General features: G+C 46.8%; 1 protein-coding gene across 1 annotated transcript; it reads left to right on the top strand.

The window, feature by feature from the left end:
- Positions 1 to 1,438: 1,438 nt before the first annotated feature.
- On the top strand, positions 1,439 to 15,081 carry LOC122542089 (uncharacterized). Its single transcript, XM_043679431.2, has 5 exons — positions 1,439 to 1,559; positions 7,835 to 8,212; positions 8,442 to 9,059; positions 10,396 to 11,343; positions 14,819 to 15,081. Exons 1-5 carry the CDS (start codon positions 1,502 to 1,504, stop codon positions 14,851 to 14,853), a joined length of 2,037 nt encoding a protein of 678 aa, XP_043535366.2. The 5' UTR covers positions 1,439 to 1,501; the 3' UTR covers positions 14,854 to 15,081.
- Positions 15,082 to 15,638: the final 557 nt, after the last annotated feature.

Genomic DNA, 15,638 nt, shown 5'->3' with positions numbered 1-15,638 from the left:
GAGGGAGTGCTGTACTGTACGAGAGTCAGTGCCAAGAGAGTGCTATACTGTTAGAGGGTCAGTGCTGAGGGAGTGCCGCAACGTCACAGGGTCAGTGCTGAGGGAGTGGCGCACTGTCAGAGAGTCAGTGCTGAGGGAGTGCCGCACTGTTGGAGAGTCAGTGCTGAGGGAGTGCCACACTGTTGGAGAGTCAGTGCTGAGGGAGTGCTGCACTGTTGGAGGGTCAGTGCTGAGGGAGCACTGCACTGTCAGAGGGTCAGTGCTGAGGGAGTGCAGCACTGTCAGAGGGTCAGCGCTGAAGGAGTGCTGCACTGTCAGAGGGTCAGTGCTGAAGGAGTAGTGCACCACCGGTGGGTCAGCGCTGAGACAGTGCTGCACTGTTGAAGGCTCATTACAAAGGGAGGGTTGCACTATTGAAGGGTCAGTAATGAGGGAGTGCCACACTGTATGAGGGTCAGTGCTGAGGGAATGCCGCACTGTTGGAGAGTCAGAGCTGAGGGAGTGCTGTACTGTACGAGAGTCAGTGCCAAGAGAGTGCTACACTGTTAGAGGGTCAGTGCTGAGGGAGTGCCGCACTATTGGAGGGTCAGTGCTGAGGGAGCGCTGCACTGTCAGAGGGTCAGTGCTGAGGGAGTGCTGCACAGGCGGAGGGTCAGCGCTGAGACAGCGCTGCACTGTTGGAGGTTCATTACTAAGGGAAGGCTGCACTTTTGGAGAGTCGGTAATGAGGGAGTGCCACACTGTATGAGGGTCAGTGCTGAGGGAGCACCGCACTGTCAGAGGGTCAGCACTGTGGGAGTGTATCACTTTTGAAGATCTGTGCTGAGGGACATACCTCAATCTCACAGGGTTAGTAATGAGAGTACAACACTGTTGCAGGATAAGTACTGACAAAGTTCTGCACTGTAGGAGGATCAGTGCTGAAGGAGTGCCGCAATGTCACAGGGTCAGTGCTGAGTGAGTACCGCAGTGTCAGAAGGCCAGTACTGAGTGAGTTCCACACTGTCAGACAGTCAGTACTGAGGGATTGTCATATTGTTGGAGGGTCAGTACTGAGCGGCTCTGCATGGAATACGAGGTGACAGGTATTTAACCTGATCAGGTGTTTCATGCCGTTTTGATGAAAGGATGTGTCTGAAATTTAAACAATGGAAATTCACAGACTCCCAAAACAACACGATTGTGTTGGTTGATTGTCCTCGTTAATTTCAGCCTGGCCACTTGTTTCTCCCTGGGAGCTGGTGGTCAGGCTGATTCTCGCGAGCCTATCATTACCAGCTAGCATTTGGGATTTTTTGGAATGTCTGTTGCTGTGGCAAACCACAGTCCTTCCGCCTCCGGGATTCTCTGGCCACAAGTGGCACGTGACCCACCCTGTGTCAATGAGCATCTGTGAACTGGTAGAGTATAAATGGCGAGACGTCTGCCCTGAACCATCAGAACTCTGAACACTGCCCATCTCTGATTGAGCAAGAAGACCAGAGAGAAAGAGACAGAGACAATGAAGACGTTACTCTTCCTTGCCCTGCTTGGTCTGTTCGCTGTGTGTCAATGTCGACGTGAGTACCCTCATTTCCAATTGATTTCTCTCCCCACCCAGAAGTCGTATCTGAGTGATTGGCACATCGCCCAATTGTGGGTTACCCACCGTGGCCCTAGCGGGGTGCGGTTGTCCAGGATGTTGGGAAACTGCCTTGATTGACCACTGTTAATGCAAAGGTGCACCTTTTGAGTTGCATGGTGCATTTACAAACCCATGGGAGAGAGGTTGGAAATTGCCCCTTTACGAGTTGTAGCTTTGCAAGGACTATTTACAGAGTTAGCCGTGGAAAACTGGCAATGTTTATACAAGATTGTTAGACGTTTACCCAGACATGAATCAGATTAACAGCAGGAAGAGTTTGGAGGCACAGTCCTGAATGGCTCGGCATCTCATGCCTTGGTGTAGGGGTTATTGAGCGAATCTGAGAGTGAGGAAGTTTACTTTGTCCCTTGGAAAATCTCCAATCTAAAATAATTGAATGGTCCCAAATGGTGATAGACGAATGTCATGTGGGAGTAAGAGTTTGATTTGGAGTCTGTAATGAGTGTTTGACATGTAATCTGATCACTTTCTGAGAAAATTTCTCACAGCCTGAGAAATTATCATTCAGTAACATCACAGAGGCATTGCTCTGGGAGCTTACCTCAATCCCTTTGATCGCGAACATTTAATTCAATACTTTCCAGGCACATGCAATTCACTCCCCCAGTTTTGTTCAATTCAGAACATATTGGTTCTAAATGGGACGCCAAGGCCATGGAGACTGACAGGGATGGTGCCTAGTGACTCTCCTTGGTCAAAGTGCAGGCCTCGGCCATTAGCGGCTATTGAACGACAGAGAGCATCGCAACTAATCTACATCATCCAAGCTCAGCATCTGAAACTCACGAGTAGATTGTTTGAGAGCAACCAAGACAGGGATAGTTAGAGATCAGGATAGAGGGAATGAATAGGCAACAGGAGAGAGGGAATGGATGGAGGTCAGGAGAAAGGGAATGGATAGAAAGCAGGAGAGGGGGAATGGATAGAGATCAGGAGAGAGAGGGAATGGATGGAGGTCAAAAAAATGAATACAGAGGAAAGAGAAGCTTAGTGATTGCCCCCCCTCCTGCCCTGTTGCTCCATTCTGTCTGGCTCAATAAAGCATTGCAACCTTATGGTCTTCTCATTACCATGAGGGCTGTTGAGGCTGGGTCATTAAGGATATTCGAGGCTAAGATGGACAGATTTTTAATCAGGAAAGGAATTGAGGATCATGGGGAAAAGGCAGGACAGTGAAGTTGAGGATTATTAGATTGGCCATGATCTCATTGCTTGGTGGAGTAGATGTGATGGGCTAAATAGCCTACTCTGCCCCTATGTCTTATGGTCTCACTAATTCAGACAACAATAGGAAGATAAGCCCTTGGTATCATTAGTGGGTTTTTAAAAAAATCATTCATGGGCTTTGCTGACTGGACCCACCATTTATTGCCTGTCCCTTGTTGCCCCCTTGAGAAGGTGGTGGTGAGCTGACTTCTCGAATCTTTGCAGTCCATGTGCTGTAGGGCCACCCAGAATGCTGTTAGGGAGGGTTAAAGGATATTGATCCAGCGTCACTGATTAACTAGTAAGGAGAGTTTGTAATATATGAGTGTTGTAGGTTTCTAGCGATCTGGGAGAGAGTCGTGGAACCTTCTGAATTCTCCATGACAATGCTCCACCTCTGAATGCCACCCCATCCCACGCTGAGCAGCAGCTGTGGAATTCCTCCCTCCACATATCCTCTCCCATTGATGATGCTCCACATAAACATTGTCATGACCAGAAGTTTGGTCGTCTGTTTTGGGAATTTTGGGCTAATTCTTAAAAATCCGATTACACTCAGTGAAGAGAATGGAGACGTTTACAACCCAGGACCAAGAGGAGGCCACTCAGGCCTTTCAAACCTGCTGCCCCATTTGATAAGATCACAGCTGATCTGATTTTAACCTCAACTCTACATTCCTGCATATCACTGATAATCTTCCTCCCCGTGGCCATCAAGAATCTATCTCCTTTGGCCACCAAAATGTTTAAAGATTCTGCAGCCACTGCCTTTTGAGGAAGGGAATTCCAAAGTTTCTCAACCCTCTGAGAGAACATTTCCTATTTCCTCCTCTCTGTTTTGAATAGGTGCACCCTTAGTTTTAAACAGAGACCCCTACATCACACAATCCTTACTCTGTGGAAGCAGGCCATTCTACCATCAAGTCCAAACAGACCCTCTAAAGAGAATCCCTACCCTATCCTTGTAAGCCTGCATTTCCCCATGGCTAACCCACTTAGCCTGCACATCTCTGAACACTATGAGCACTTTAGCATGGCCAATTCACTGAACCTGTGCATCTTTGGACCATGGGAGGAATCCAGAGCACTCAGAAAAACCCACACAGACATGTGGAGAATGTATAAATTCTACACAGTCACCTGAGGGTGGGATTGAACTTGGGTCCCTGGTGCTGTGAGGCAGCAGTACTAACCACTGAGCCACCGTGACACTCACAAGAGTCTCAATAGATTGTCCCAGAAGAGGAAACATCCTTTCCACCCGGTCAACTCCCCTCAGGATCTTGGATGTTTCATTTAAGTCACCTGACTCTTCTAAACTCCAGAGGATACAAGATCCATCCTGACTTGCCTTGCCTCATCAGCAATCCGCTCATTTCAGGAATTAGTCTGGCGGTATCACTTAGTTAAAGGCCCTAAATAAATATAACTAATTTCTGTTGTTGATTCTGAGAGGAGCTGTAGTTGTCCAGACCCTGTGTCAATTCCAAATCCATGGGGGTGGGTTCATTGAGGAGAAAACTGACCCACTAGAGGGCTCTAATCTGCTGTCATCTGGCCCACTTCAACATCACATATCTGCAACTTCAAACAGTCTAGCCGGGAACTGACCACATTCCCCCTTAACCCCCAGTGGAAGTCTCCAGATTCACCAGCTCCCAGGAGACTGTCACTCAGCTGTTCATCAGACTGGAGCTGCCTAAACTATCTCTCACAAAGTTAATGTGTTCAAGTAACAGTTGAGAGACCACAGAAATAATCCAGAAATTACACTCCTGAGACATTGCAGAGGGAGCCCCACATTTTTGGAGGGCCAGTGCTGAGTGATCACCACAGTGAGAGGGTCAATGCTGAGAGAGCACTGCACTGTTGGAGGGTCAGTACTGAGCGAGGGCCGCACTATCGGAGGATCAGTACCAAGGGAGTGCCGTGCTGACAGAGGGTCAGTGCTGAGGGAGTGCTGCACTGTCAGAGCGTCAGTGCTGAGGAAGTACTGCACTGTCAGAGGGTCAATGCTAAGGGAGTGCAGCACTGTCAGAGGGTCAGTGCTGAGGGAGTGCTGCACTGACGGAGGGTCAGTATTGACGGGAAGGCCGCACTGTCAGAGGGTCAGTGCTGAGGGAGTGCTGCACTGTCGAAGGGTCAGTGCTGAGGGAGTGCCGCACTGTCGGAGGATCAGTACCGAGGGAGTGCCGCACCGTCCGGGGGGTCAGTGCTGAGGGAGTGCAGCACTGTCAGTGGGTCAGTGTGGAGGGAGAGGGAGTCTGCACTGTTGGAGGATCAGTGCTGAGGGAGTGCTGCACTGTCAGAGGGTATCTGAGGAAAGTTTTCAATTGGTGGAGCAATCTTTCTGGTGTGTACACCATAATCATTCACAAGCCACTCGCACTAGATCATTGCCCCAGGGATCATGATCTCCCCAGGACCCTGGTTAACCTCTGGAACCACATCGGTCCATACAGCCAGTCCCACCACAGAATGGTAACAGCACTGAAAGTGGCCAATCTGCCATCTATGTCTGTGCCAACCACAAAATGAGCCAGACGGAAGTGGGTACTGCAGATGCTGGATATCAGAGTCAAGATTAGAGTGGTGCTGGAGAAGCACAGCAGGTCAGGCAGCATCTGAGGAGCTGGAAAAATCGATGTTTCAGCCAAAACGTCAATTTTTCCTGCCCCTCGGATTCTGCCTGACCTGCTTTGCTTCTCCAGCACCATGCTAATCTTGACACAAAATGAGCCAGCCATGCCTGATCCCAGAGTGCAGCCTTTGATCGGTACCACTGAAGTAAGTATTTCTTTATTCATTCATGCATAATCCCTATCCAGTTGATGAGGATCCCACATACACTCTGTTCCTCTCATTGCCATGCCTCACAGTTGGCTTTCTAACCTGTTCTTAGTCATTTCAGTCTCCTTCAGAGGTATCACAGCTTCAGAAACTTGAGGGAGGAAAGATGTCTTTCTGTTTTCTGCCTCAAACCTCCCTTAATGTTCCATTGGAACCTTCTCACCCAACACTCTTCAATTTGAAAAAATCTGGTGGTTTTCCTTACATTGCCACATCCCTTCAGAATCTGAAACACTTCTGCCACATCCATCACCCTGCTCCTAACACACAATCTGCTCCCAACAGCCCCCAACCTTTCCTTCTGTCCATTGCCCCTCCCAGACCCCCTCCATCTCTAACATAACATCCATCATCCAGTATGGAGTCACATACTGACCACAGAACTCCAACTGTGGATCCACTGAGGTTTAAACCACCCAAATGTACACAAACACTCACAAATACAGACAAAGACACATACAAATACAGACGTACACCCACACACAAATAAACATACTTAAACAAACATACACATACGGCTTGAGTGATTCAGTTGTCAGCATCACATTGTCGATTCAAAACACTTTCATTGAAAACAAATTAAAAATCTGGGAGCGTGATCCAGAGAAGGGGGAGTGGGTCTGAAAGTGATGAGGGTAGAGAGTTTGAAATGTTGCCTTTGTCTACCATAAAGGGAAGCATAGAGACAGCAAAAAAAAAAGAATCCTTACAGTGTGAAAACAGGCCATTCAGCTCATCATGTCCACACCAACCCTCCAAGGACCATCCACCCACAGACCCTACATTTCCCACAGCCAATCGACCTTAATCTGCACATCTCTGGACTGTGGAAGGAAACCCATGCAGACACAGGGAGAACATGCAAGCTCCACAAAGACAGTCAGCTGAGGCTGGAATTGAACCTGGGTCCCTGGTATGTTAGCTATCATATTGCACAGAATCATTTCAGTAGGATCTTAACATTAGAAGAGAAGAAGACCATTCAACCCACACAGCCTGTTTCACCCCCTTTCACCATTTTAAAGGTGAGCAAAACCCACACCCCACAAGTGAATATAAACGTAGAGTTAGACAAGACTTTCCTGTATCTCAATTTCACTTTCCTTTGTTCAATTATCCTCTATACCCAGGTCAATCATCGATCTACTGATTCTGGGACTGTAGGCTCCATCTCTCTGTCTCCACAATCAGCAGCTTGTTTTTTTTTGGAGGAGCAGGGATCAGATTCTCAGATCCCACTCTGTGGGAAGCACTTCCTGATTTCACGACTAAATACTTGCCTCTCACCTTAATGTGATGATCCTCTTACTTTGGAGTTCTTTCTCTGAAAAAAGGATTTTTCGCTATTTAGTTCTTTGATAATTTTCAAAACCTCACTCAGATCAAAACCTCAATTATCTAAAACTCCAGGATGATATTTATGTGATTACACATGCGCACAGATATCCTTGGGATAATGGATAGTGGTGTTCTAACACTATAATGACTTAAGATGCAGAAGCAGATGTAGACCATTCAGCCCATTGAGTCTGCGTCAATGTTCAATGACACCATGGCTGATCTGATCATCCTTAACTCCACTCTGCTTCCTTTTCCCCATAACCCTCGATTCCCATCCTGATTAAAAATCTCTCTCTCAGCCTTGACTCAACCTTGATAGCCCTCTACGATTAAAGAATTCCACAGAATCATTCCCATCTGAGAGAAGAAAATTCCTCATCTCTGTTTTAACTGGGTAACCACTTACTCTGTTGCCCTCTGGTCCTAGACTCCTGCTTTTAGCTTCTACCCTGACAAATGCTCAGGAATCTTGTATGTTTCAATAAGATCACCTCACATCCTTCTAAACTCCAGTGAGTATAGATCCAACCAACTTAGAAGACAGTACCTCTGTATCCAGGTTCAGCCAAATGAATCTTTCTCTGGACACGGCTAGTAACAGCCCAGACTATGGTAGCCAGCAATAATCAGAAACAAGTTGTGGATTGTGCTGCTCATTGATTGAGATTGCAGTTAAGTAGTAACACTGAAATGTGACTGGCTCATCTGGTTCTGGTGGGGCCACAAGGTTGCGGAAAGCTAATTGTAGCTGTTGGAGCCACACCTCTGATACGTTCCTCTGTTTGGTTTCAGACCTTGGACATGCTGTGGTTCGGCGCAGTGCCGAGAGCAACAGCCGCGAATGGGGCAGAAATGGTGGCAACAGTGACAACAGCGATGAGTATGGCAAAGCATACGGTAATGGGTACAATGGGTACGGCTATGGGTACGGCAATGGCTATGACAACGGCTACGACAGTGGCTATGATAATGGATACGGCAATGGATTTGACAATGGCTACAACAGTGAATACGATAATGGATACGGTAATGGACATGACAATGGCTATGATGGCGGTTATAACACATATGATAATGGTTATGACAACGGTTACGGCAATGGTGACGAGAATGGTTATGAGAATGGACACGAAGAAAAAAGCAGCGACAGTGATGACAGTGACAGCAACGGTGAGTGTACACAATTCATTTTCTCAAAGTTTCTTTAGAATCTATTATTAGGATATGACTCGCTGCATTGGGCATGTCAACAGGACCTTAATGTGGTGCTGACAGCTTCTGAGCTTGCAGGCAATGGCAGAACCATGCATACCAAATACATGTCATAAATTTACAAAATACTGTGCTGCTGGTGTTTAAATAACCTTCAATTCCAAAATGATGTCCTCTTCTATTTCAGAGGCCAACGGAAATGGTGATTGGAATGGAAATGGCCATGGGGCTGGGAACGGGCACAAGAATGAACTTGGATATGAGAATGGACGTGGGGACGGATACGGAAATGGGAAAGGACATGGGAATGAAGGTGGTAATGGATATGGGAATGGGCACAGAAATGGAGACAGGAATGGATACGGGAAAGGCAATGGTAATGGATTCAGGAATGGAAATGGGAATGGAGGCAGGAATGGCAATGGGAATGGACATGGTGTTGGAAATGGGAATGGACACGGGAATGGAAATGGGAATGGAGACAAAAATGGAAATGGGAATGGACACGGGAACGGAAATGGGAATGGAGACGGGAATGGAAATGGGCATGGAGACAGGAATGGAAACGGGAATGGGCACGGGAATGGAAATGGAAATGGAGACAAGAATGGAAATGGGAATGGACATGGGAATGGAAATGGGAATGGAGACAAGAATGGAAACGGAAATGGACACGGGAATGGAAACGGTAATGGAGATGGAAACGGAAATGGGAAAAGAAATGGGAATGGACTCAGCATCGGAGATGCCAAGGGATACCAGAATGGTCATGGGAAAGGAGCCGGAAATGGCAATGGGAATGGAGGTATGTGTTTTTCATTTCCTTTCCTGTTCTCTTCACAAGAGTCAGGTTATATCCTTACTGATTGTAATAGAAAAGTAGCAATTCTCAAAATACTAGCAGGAATGTTGTTCGAAATGGAGATGTCTCTTGGCCAGTCAGTCCATGGCAATAGTTGAGTGTTGGAATTCAGTGACTGCTGAGAGAGAGGACAGATACCTAAGAACATAGACCTTCAGCAGAATGAGCCAGAGGAGGAGTCACTGATGAGGTTCAGGGGTAATTCCATAAAGTGAGAAGCTTGTCCCTGCCAGTAATCCCAGGAAACATCGAGGAATATTCAGGACTGACCATTGTGGGCCTAATGTGGGGGCATCTCCAAGGGTGGGGGGTGGGGGGGGGGGGAGACATTTGGCTCCACTGGAGTTGATCTACAAAAGCAAAGCATCTGGTCCAGCTGAAATTGGAAGATCCTGTAATTGCCCAATTGAAGGGAAAGAAAGACATCTCATCATTGGGGGCTGGGGGCTATCATTTACGAATGGGTTTGTCCTTCAAAGAGATGTCAGTTGATTGGTTAGAGTGAAGGAAAGGAGAATGACAGGGGATGAGCTATCCAGTGACATGAGGGAGATGAAGGTTGAAGGGTCTTGTTGGGTTGGGGGGGTGTGTGGAATGGTGAAGAAATTTCATGGAGACATGGGGAGGGCACAGAATCACAGTAATGTCCCTGCGCCAGTCATCCAAAGCCCCCAGGGCTAATGTTCTGGGCTACAAGGGATCAAATCCTATGGCAGGTGGTGAATTTTGTATTCATTTTTTAAAAATGAATCAAGTAAAAAGCTAACTTAATGACCTGTTGTTAAAAAAAGGGAGACCAAAGGGACCATCCTAAGGTGGGGTGGGGGAATTCCAGAGCCCAGGGTCCCAGGCAGCTGAAAGCATGGCTGTTAACATGCAAGAAAAAGGCTGGTGCTGGCAGTCTGTGAGCATGCAGCTTTTCTGGGTGTGACAGCTAGATGTTGCCATGGATATTGAGGACTCAGAGGCCTCAGGTTCCAGGCCTCAGGCTCCAAAATCCCGTGGAGGTCAGGGACTCCCTGAGCTTCCGTGAGGCTGGGTGTCCTGTTCCTGAGACAGGGATTGAGCTCTCCATGTGAAGGTTGAAGAAATGGACAGACTTCAATGTCTGAGTGGGCTGAGGAGTTGATTCTTTCCTTGTTTACCCCAACTCTGCTGTTGGGCTGACTTTTAAACCGTATAGGTCGGTCTCCAAAACTCAAGGAACGTACATCTATTTTGACTAATTACCACCTTGAAATATATTATCATCTAAAATTTGCTTGCTGTCGTTCTGTAGGTGCTGGAGCTGATGATTCCAGTGATTCCAGTAGTTCTAGCGAATCCAGTGATTCCAGCGACAGCAGTGATTCCAGTAGTTCTAGTGATAGTAGTGACTCCAGTGACTCAAGTGATAGCAGTGACAGTGATGACTCCAGTGACTCTGATGATTCCAGTGACTCCAGTGATTCTAGTGACTCCAGTGACTCTGATGATTCCAGTGACTCCAGTGATTCTAGTGACTCCAGTGACTCTGATGACTCCAGTGATTCTAGTGACTCCAGTGACTCTGATGACTCCAGTGATTCTAGTGACTCCAGTGACTCTGATGACTCCAGTGATTCCAGTGACTCTGATGACTCCAGTGATTCTAGTGACTCTGATGACTCCAGTGATTCTAGTGACTCCAGTGATTCTAGTGACTCTGATGACTCCAGTGATTCTAGTGACTCCAGTGACTCTGATGACTCCAGTGATTCCAGTGACTCTGATGACTCCAGTGATTCTAGTGACTCCAGTGACTCTGATGACTCCAGTAATTCCAGTGATTCTAGTGACTCTGATGATTCCAGTGACTCCAGCGATTCCAGTGACTCTGATGACTCCAGCGATTCCAGTGACTCCAGCGATTCCAGTGACTCCGATGACTCCAGCGAGTCCAATGACTCCAGTGATTCCAGTGACTCTGATGACTCCAGTGATTCCAACGACTCCAGCGACTCTGATGACTCCAGTGATTCCAGTGACTCAGATGATTCAAGTGACTCCGGTGATTCCAGTGACTCCAGTGATTCTGACAGCTCCGATGACTCTAGTGACTCTAAAGATTCCAGTGACTCAGGTGATTCCAGTGATTCAGATGACTCCAGTGACTCAGATGACTCCAGTGATTCCAGTGACTCAGATGACTCCAGTGATTCCAGTGACTCCAGTGATTCCAGCGACTCCAACGGAAACAGTAATTCTGGTTGAGTACATTCTTTCAGTTCATTAGATAGCTTATACAATCATACGTAATGTGAAACTTACATCATGTTATTTAAAAGCAAACATATAATGAGATAGTCATTAACATTTATTACTGAGGTCATTAAAATTGCAGCTTCTCACTGGGATACAGTTCCTGAAGGGGCTGACTCTCACTGGGATACAGTTCCTGAAGGGGCTGACTCTCACTGGGATACAGTTCCTGAAGGTGCTGACTCTCACTAGAATACAGTAAAGTTACAGGGATAGGGAAGGGTGAAGGGGCTCAGGGAGAGATGGAGAGAGACAGAGAGGGCAGTAACACCTCTAGCCTCATGGCAGGTTCCTCCAATTGCTCTCCATGTGAATGAGCCACTCAAGGGAATCATTCCCTTATTAGGGTCTTGGGGAGCCCTCTCTACCCAAGGGGTAAAAGGTAATGTCAGGAGGGATGGGGAGGGGGACGGATGTGGGTCGAAAGGGGCAGGGACTGTGGGTGGAGAGGGGCAGGGGAGTGAGAGGGCTGGGAGGCAGGGAGTGAGGTTTATTCATTCTTTTATTTATTCATTGAATGAAAGAAAGGATTGAGCTTTACTGTGATGCCTAGAATAGATGAATTGCCTGAAGAATGGTATGTCCGATCTTCAACAACTGAGAGTGAGCAATAGGCAGAATAGAGGGCATTTTAGAAACTCATTTTCAGATAAAAGTGGAGACAGGGACATTTCCCGATCTCAGGGTAAAAGGGTTAGACCAAAGAACATTCACTAATGTTGCTGTCTAAACCAGAAATTCACCTCATCTTCATCACTTCTAAGAACATAATAACTAGGAGCAGGAGTAGGCCATTTGGCCCTTTGAGCCTATTCCATCATTCAATAAGATCATGGCTGATCTCTTCATGGACATAGATCCATTTACATGCCCTCTCATCATATTCCTTAATTTCTTTACTGTTCAAAAATTTATCTTTTACTTAAAAAAAATTCAATGAGGCAGCTTCAACTGCTTCATTGAGCAGGGAATTCCACAAGAATCTCAACCCTTTGGGAGAAGACGTTCCTCCTCAACTCAGTCCTAAACCTGCTCCCTCTTCTTTGAGCCAGTGGAAACAGCCTCTCTGTTTGGATCTTATCTATTTCTTTCACAATTTTATATGTTTCTATAAGATTCCCCCCTTATTCTTCTTAATTCCAGCGTGAATAGTCCCAGTCTACTCATTGTCTCCTATAAGTTGACCCTCTCAACTCCATGATCAACCTAGTGAACATCTTCTGCAGCCCCTCCAGTACCAGTAATCCTTTCTCAAGTAAGGAGACCAAAACTGGACACAGTACTCCAATTGTCGCCTTGTTCTCACCCTATACAGCTACAGCATAACCTCCCTGTTTTTAACGTCATCCCTCTAGCATTGAAGGACAATATTCCATTTGTCTTCTTAATTACCTGCTGTACCTGCAAACCAACTTTTTGTGATTCATGCACAAGGACATCAAGCTTCCTCTGTACTCCCTCTACCTCACTTTTCCCACACACTCTCTCAACAATCTCATAATCTCCATAGCCAGCAATGTTAAAGAAAACGACTGGATCCTCCCTGATCCCCTCAGACAATTTGGTTCCAGCCTGACCTCAGAGATACCATTGGGCAATCGGTTTACTGATTCTCTCCCAACCACCAATCCTGGGCTCTCTCTCTCTCCAGCTCTTGGATCTTTTCATTCAGGAATGAGTTTGAACTTCCCATTGGCCCCCAAAAGCCCAAAAGACAATTCTGCTCCTGCAACGTTCTAAAAATATTGTAAAATATTCTCTACAGTAGATTGTTCCAGTTTCCAGTCACCATCATGAGGTTTTGTAATCTGACTTGGAAAAGGTTGAGATTATTCCCAGGGCGGATCTGGGAATGGTCAGAGAACTGCTCCATCATTAATACAATTGAGGAAGACCAGAAGACAATGGCACAGGTGTAGTCCACTTGGCCCCTCCAGCCTGCTTCACCAGCCAATAGGATCCTGCCTGCTCCGAATTTCCTCATCCACCTTCCTATCCTTCCCCTGTAACCCTTGATTCCCTGACTGACCGAGAATCTAACTTTCTTAGCCTTAATATACACATAGACTCTGCCCCCACAGCTGTGACAAGGAGTTCCAAAGATTCACAATCCTCTGAGAGAAGAAATTCCTCCTCATCTCAGCCTTAAATTGCTGCCCCTTTATTCTGAGGCTGTGCCCTCTGGTTCTAGACTCTCCCATGAGGGGAAATATCCTCTCAGTATTGACCCTTAAGAATCTGATATGTTTCAATGAGATCATCTCTCATTCTTCTAAACTCCATTGAGTGCAGTCCCAATTTGTTTAGCCTTTAGTCATAAGACAATCTCTCCGTACCAAGGATTATCTGATTGAACCTTCTTTGAACTGCAGGTAGCTGAGAACCTACAGCAAATAATTGATGAATGCTGAACAGGAAGGAGTAGGAAGGAGAGAAGGAGAAGAAAGAGGAGGTGAGAGAGGACAGGGTGAGGGAGAGAGAGTGAAAGATATGGACAAAGAGAGATTAGGGTAGAAAGAGGCAGTGAGAGATAGTGGGATGGGGGAGACAAGATGAAAGAGAGGAGCGTGAGAGAGACGAGGGGAAAAGTGGAGAGGGGGTGAGAGAAAAGGGAAGAGAGAAATAGAGAGAAGGTGAGGGTGTGTGTGTGAGAGAGAAAGAAAGGGAGAGTAGAATGGAGAGAATCAAGCCAGGAGTGTGGGGGCAGGGAGTGGGAACATGAGATCCCTCTTTGCAAAGTCAGCTCCTCGATTGAACAATTTGGTGAAAATGAAAGTTAGTTGTAACTAACTTTACTAAAGCTGCCCGCTCCTGCTGGGGTACTCCATTTGCTCACTGTTACAGTGCCCGCTCCAAATGGAAAAGTTCAGGTTTTGCTAACTGATGAAGAATTGAAACCACAGCAACGGTTTACGAAATCTAGAAGTCTCCTCTCCAACAAGCCAGGGTCCTGAGGAGGGAATACTCTGGGGATCTGAAGCTCAGATTATATGGTTACTGTGGGGTGAGAGGAACAGCCCAATACTGAATACAGATTTCCACTTTACAACAATAGCAACTGGCTATGTTGGGACATCATAAAAGATGCTAAAGCAATGCAGTTTGCTTCTTTTTTTGAATGGTGAGTTCAGGTGAGTGCGACTGAATGCTTCCCTTTAATTTGCCTTTTTGTACCTGAGCCGAGTAACATGTCTATAGAAAGGGGTAATGAGACTGTGATTCGGTGCCTTTTCCAATAGACGATTTGAGCTGGATTTGAACACGAGAATGTGTGAAGTTTCTTCCTAACTTTAAACAACACAGGAAATCTTTCTGCTCCTTGTCTTGACCCTGGTCCCTCTGTTATCTCCTCAACTCCCCTCTGTGACCTTTTCCTGCCTTTCCGAAAGCTCACTGTAATTGCTACTGTTCTTTTCTTGCAGGTAAATCAGCAAAGAAATCAAACAAGAAGAATTAAACAAACGGTGAGGAGCTGGTGAGAAGGCAGCTCTCTGTCTGTGCCTGACCTCTCACCTCCTTGCGTGCTGTTGTTAATAGTTTTGTGGTCGTCGTGTGAATCCCAGGTTCCCCTTGATCCGCTTCATCCTGAATGTCAATCCCTCCTGGGAATGTGTGCAATCCCTGTCTATGTTATGGTCCTTCTGCCTGTGTACAATGCAATAAAGCGATGTTTGTGTGAACCAGACCCTCTGCTCTCTCTTGTAGATGCTCCCATCCCCAAGAGTTCATCTTTACCGCCACATCCCCCACCAATCCATTTGCCCATAGACTGGGGGAGGCAAACAGCTCACCACAAACACAGAGTGGGGCAATGGGGGAGTAAGGGAAGGCGGAATGAGTGAGGATTTGGGGGGGGGGGAGGGGAGTGGGGATGGGATTGGGGGAAATGGGGGAGGGGAGATGAGGAGTGAGTGGAGAAGGGGGAAGTCAGTGCCTTTGAAGATTCTCTTTCTCTGGATGGTCTCAGTGAGGTTGTGAGGAAACGTCCGTCTGTGGTGGGTGGATGTGGGCAGAGTGGGGGTTGGGGTTCAGATGTGGAATTTTGGGGAGGGAGGGGATGTGAGTGAGAGAGTGGGAGTAATGGAGGGAATTCAGAATCAGTGAGGGGTTAGGGGGACGGAGTGCGGAGAACAAGTCCTGAATGATGAGGGAAATAGTCAAGGCTCCAGCCCCAATTGTTTAGGCATTTGGAGGATTTGAGGGACTAGAGAATATGCCCATGTTTATAAAAGGTGTGTGTAG

Source organism: Chiloscyllium plagiosum, unplaced genomic scaffold (assembly GCF_037043375.1).
Source record: "Chiloscyllium plagiosum isolate Xiang-an unplaced genomic scaffold, Cpla_swu_hap1 HiC_scaffold_33, whole genome shotgun sequence".
Lineage (NCBI taxonomy): Eukaryota > Metazoa > Chordata > Chondrichthyes > Orectolobiformes > Hemiscylliidae > Chiloscyllium > Chiloscyllium plagiosum.
This window is presented reverse-complemented; position numbering and strand designations above follow the sequence as displayed.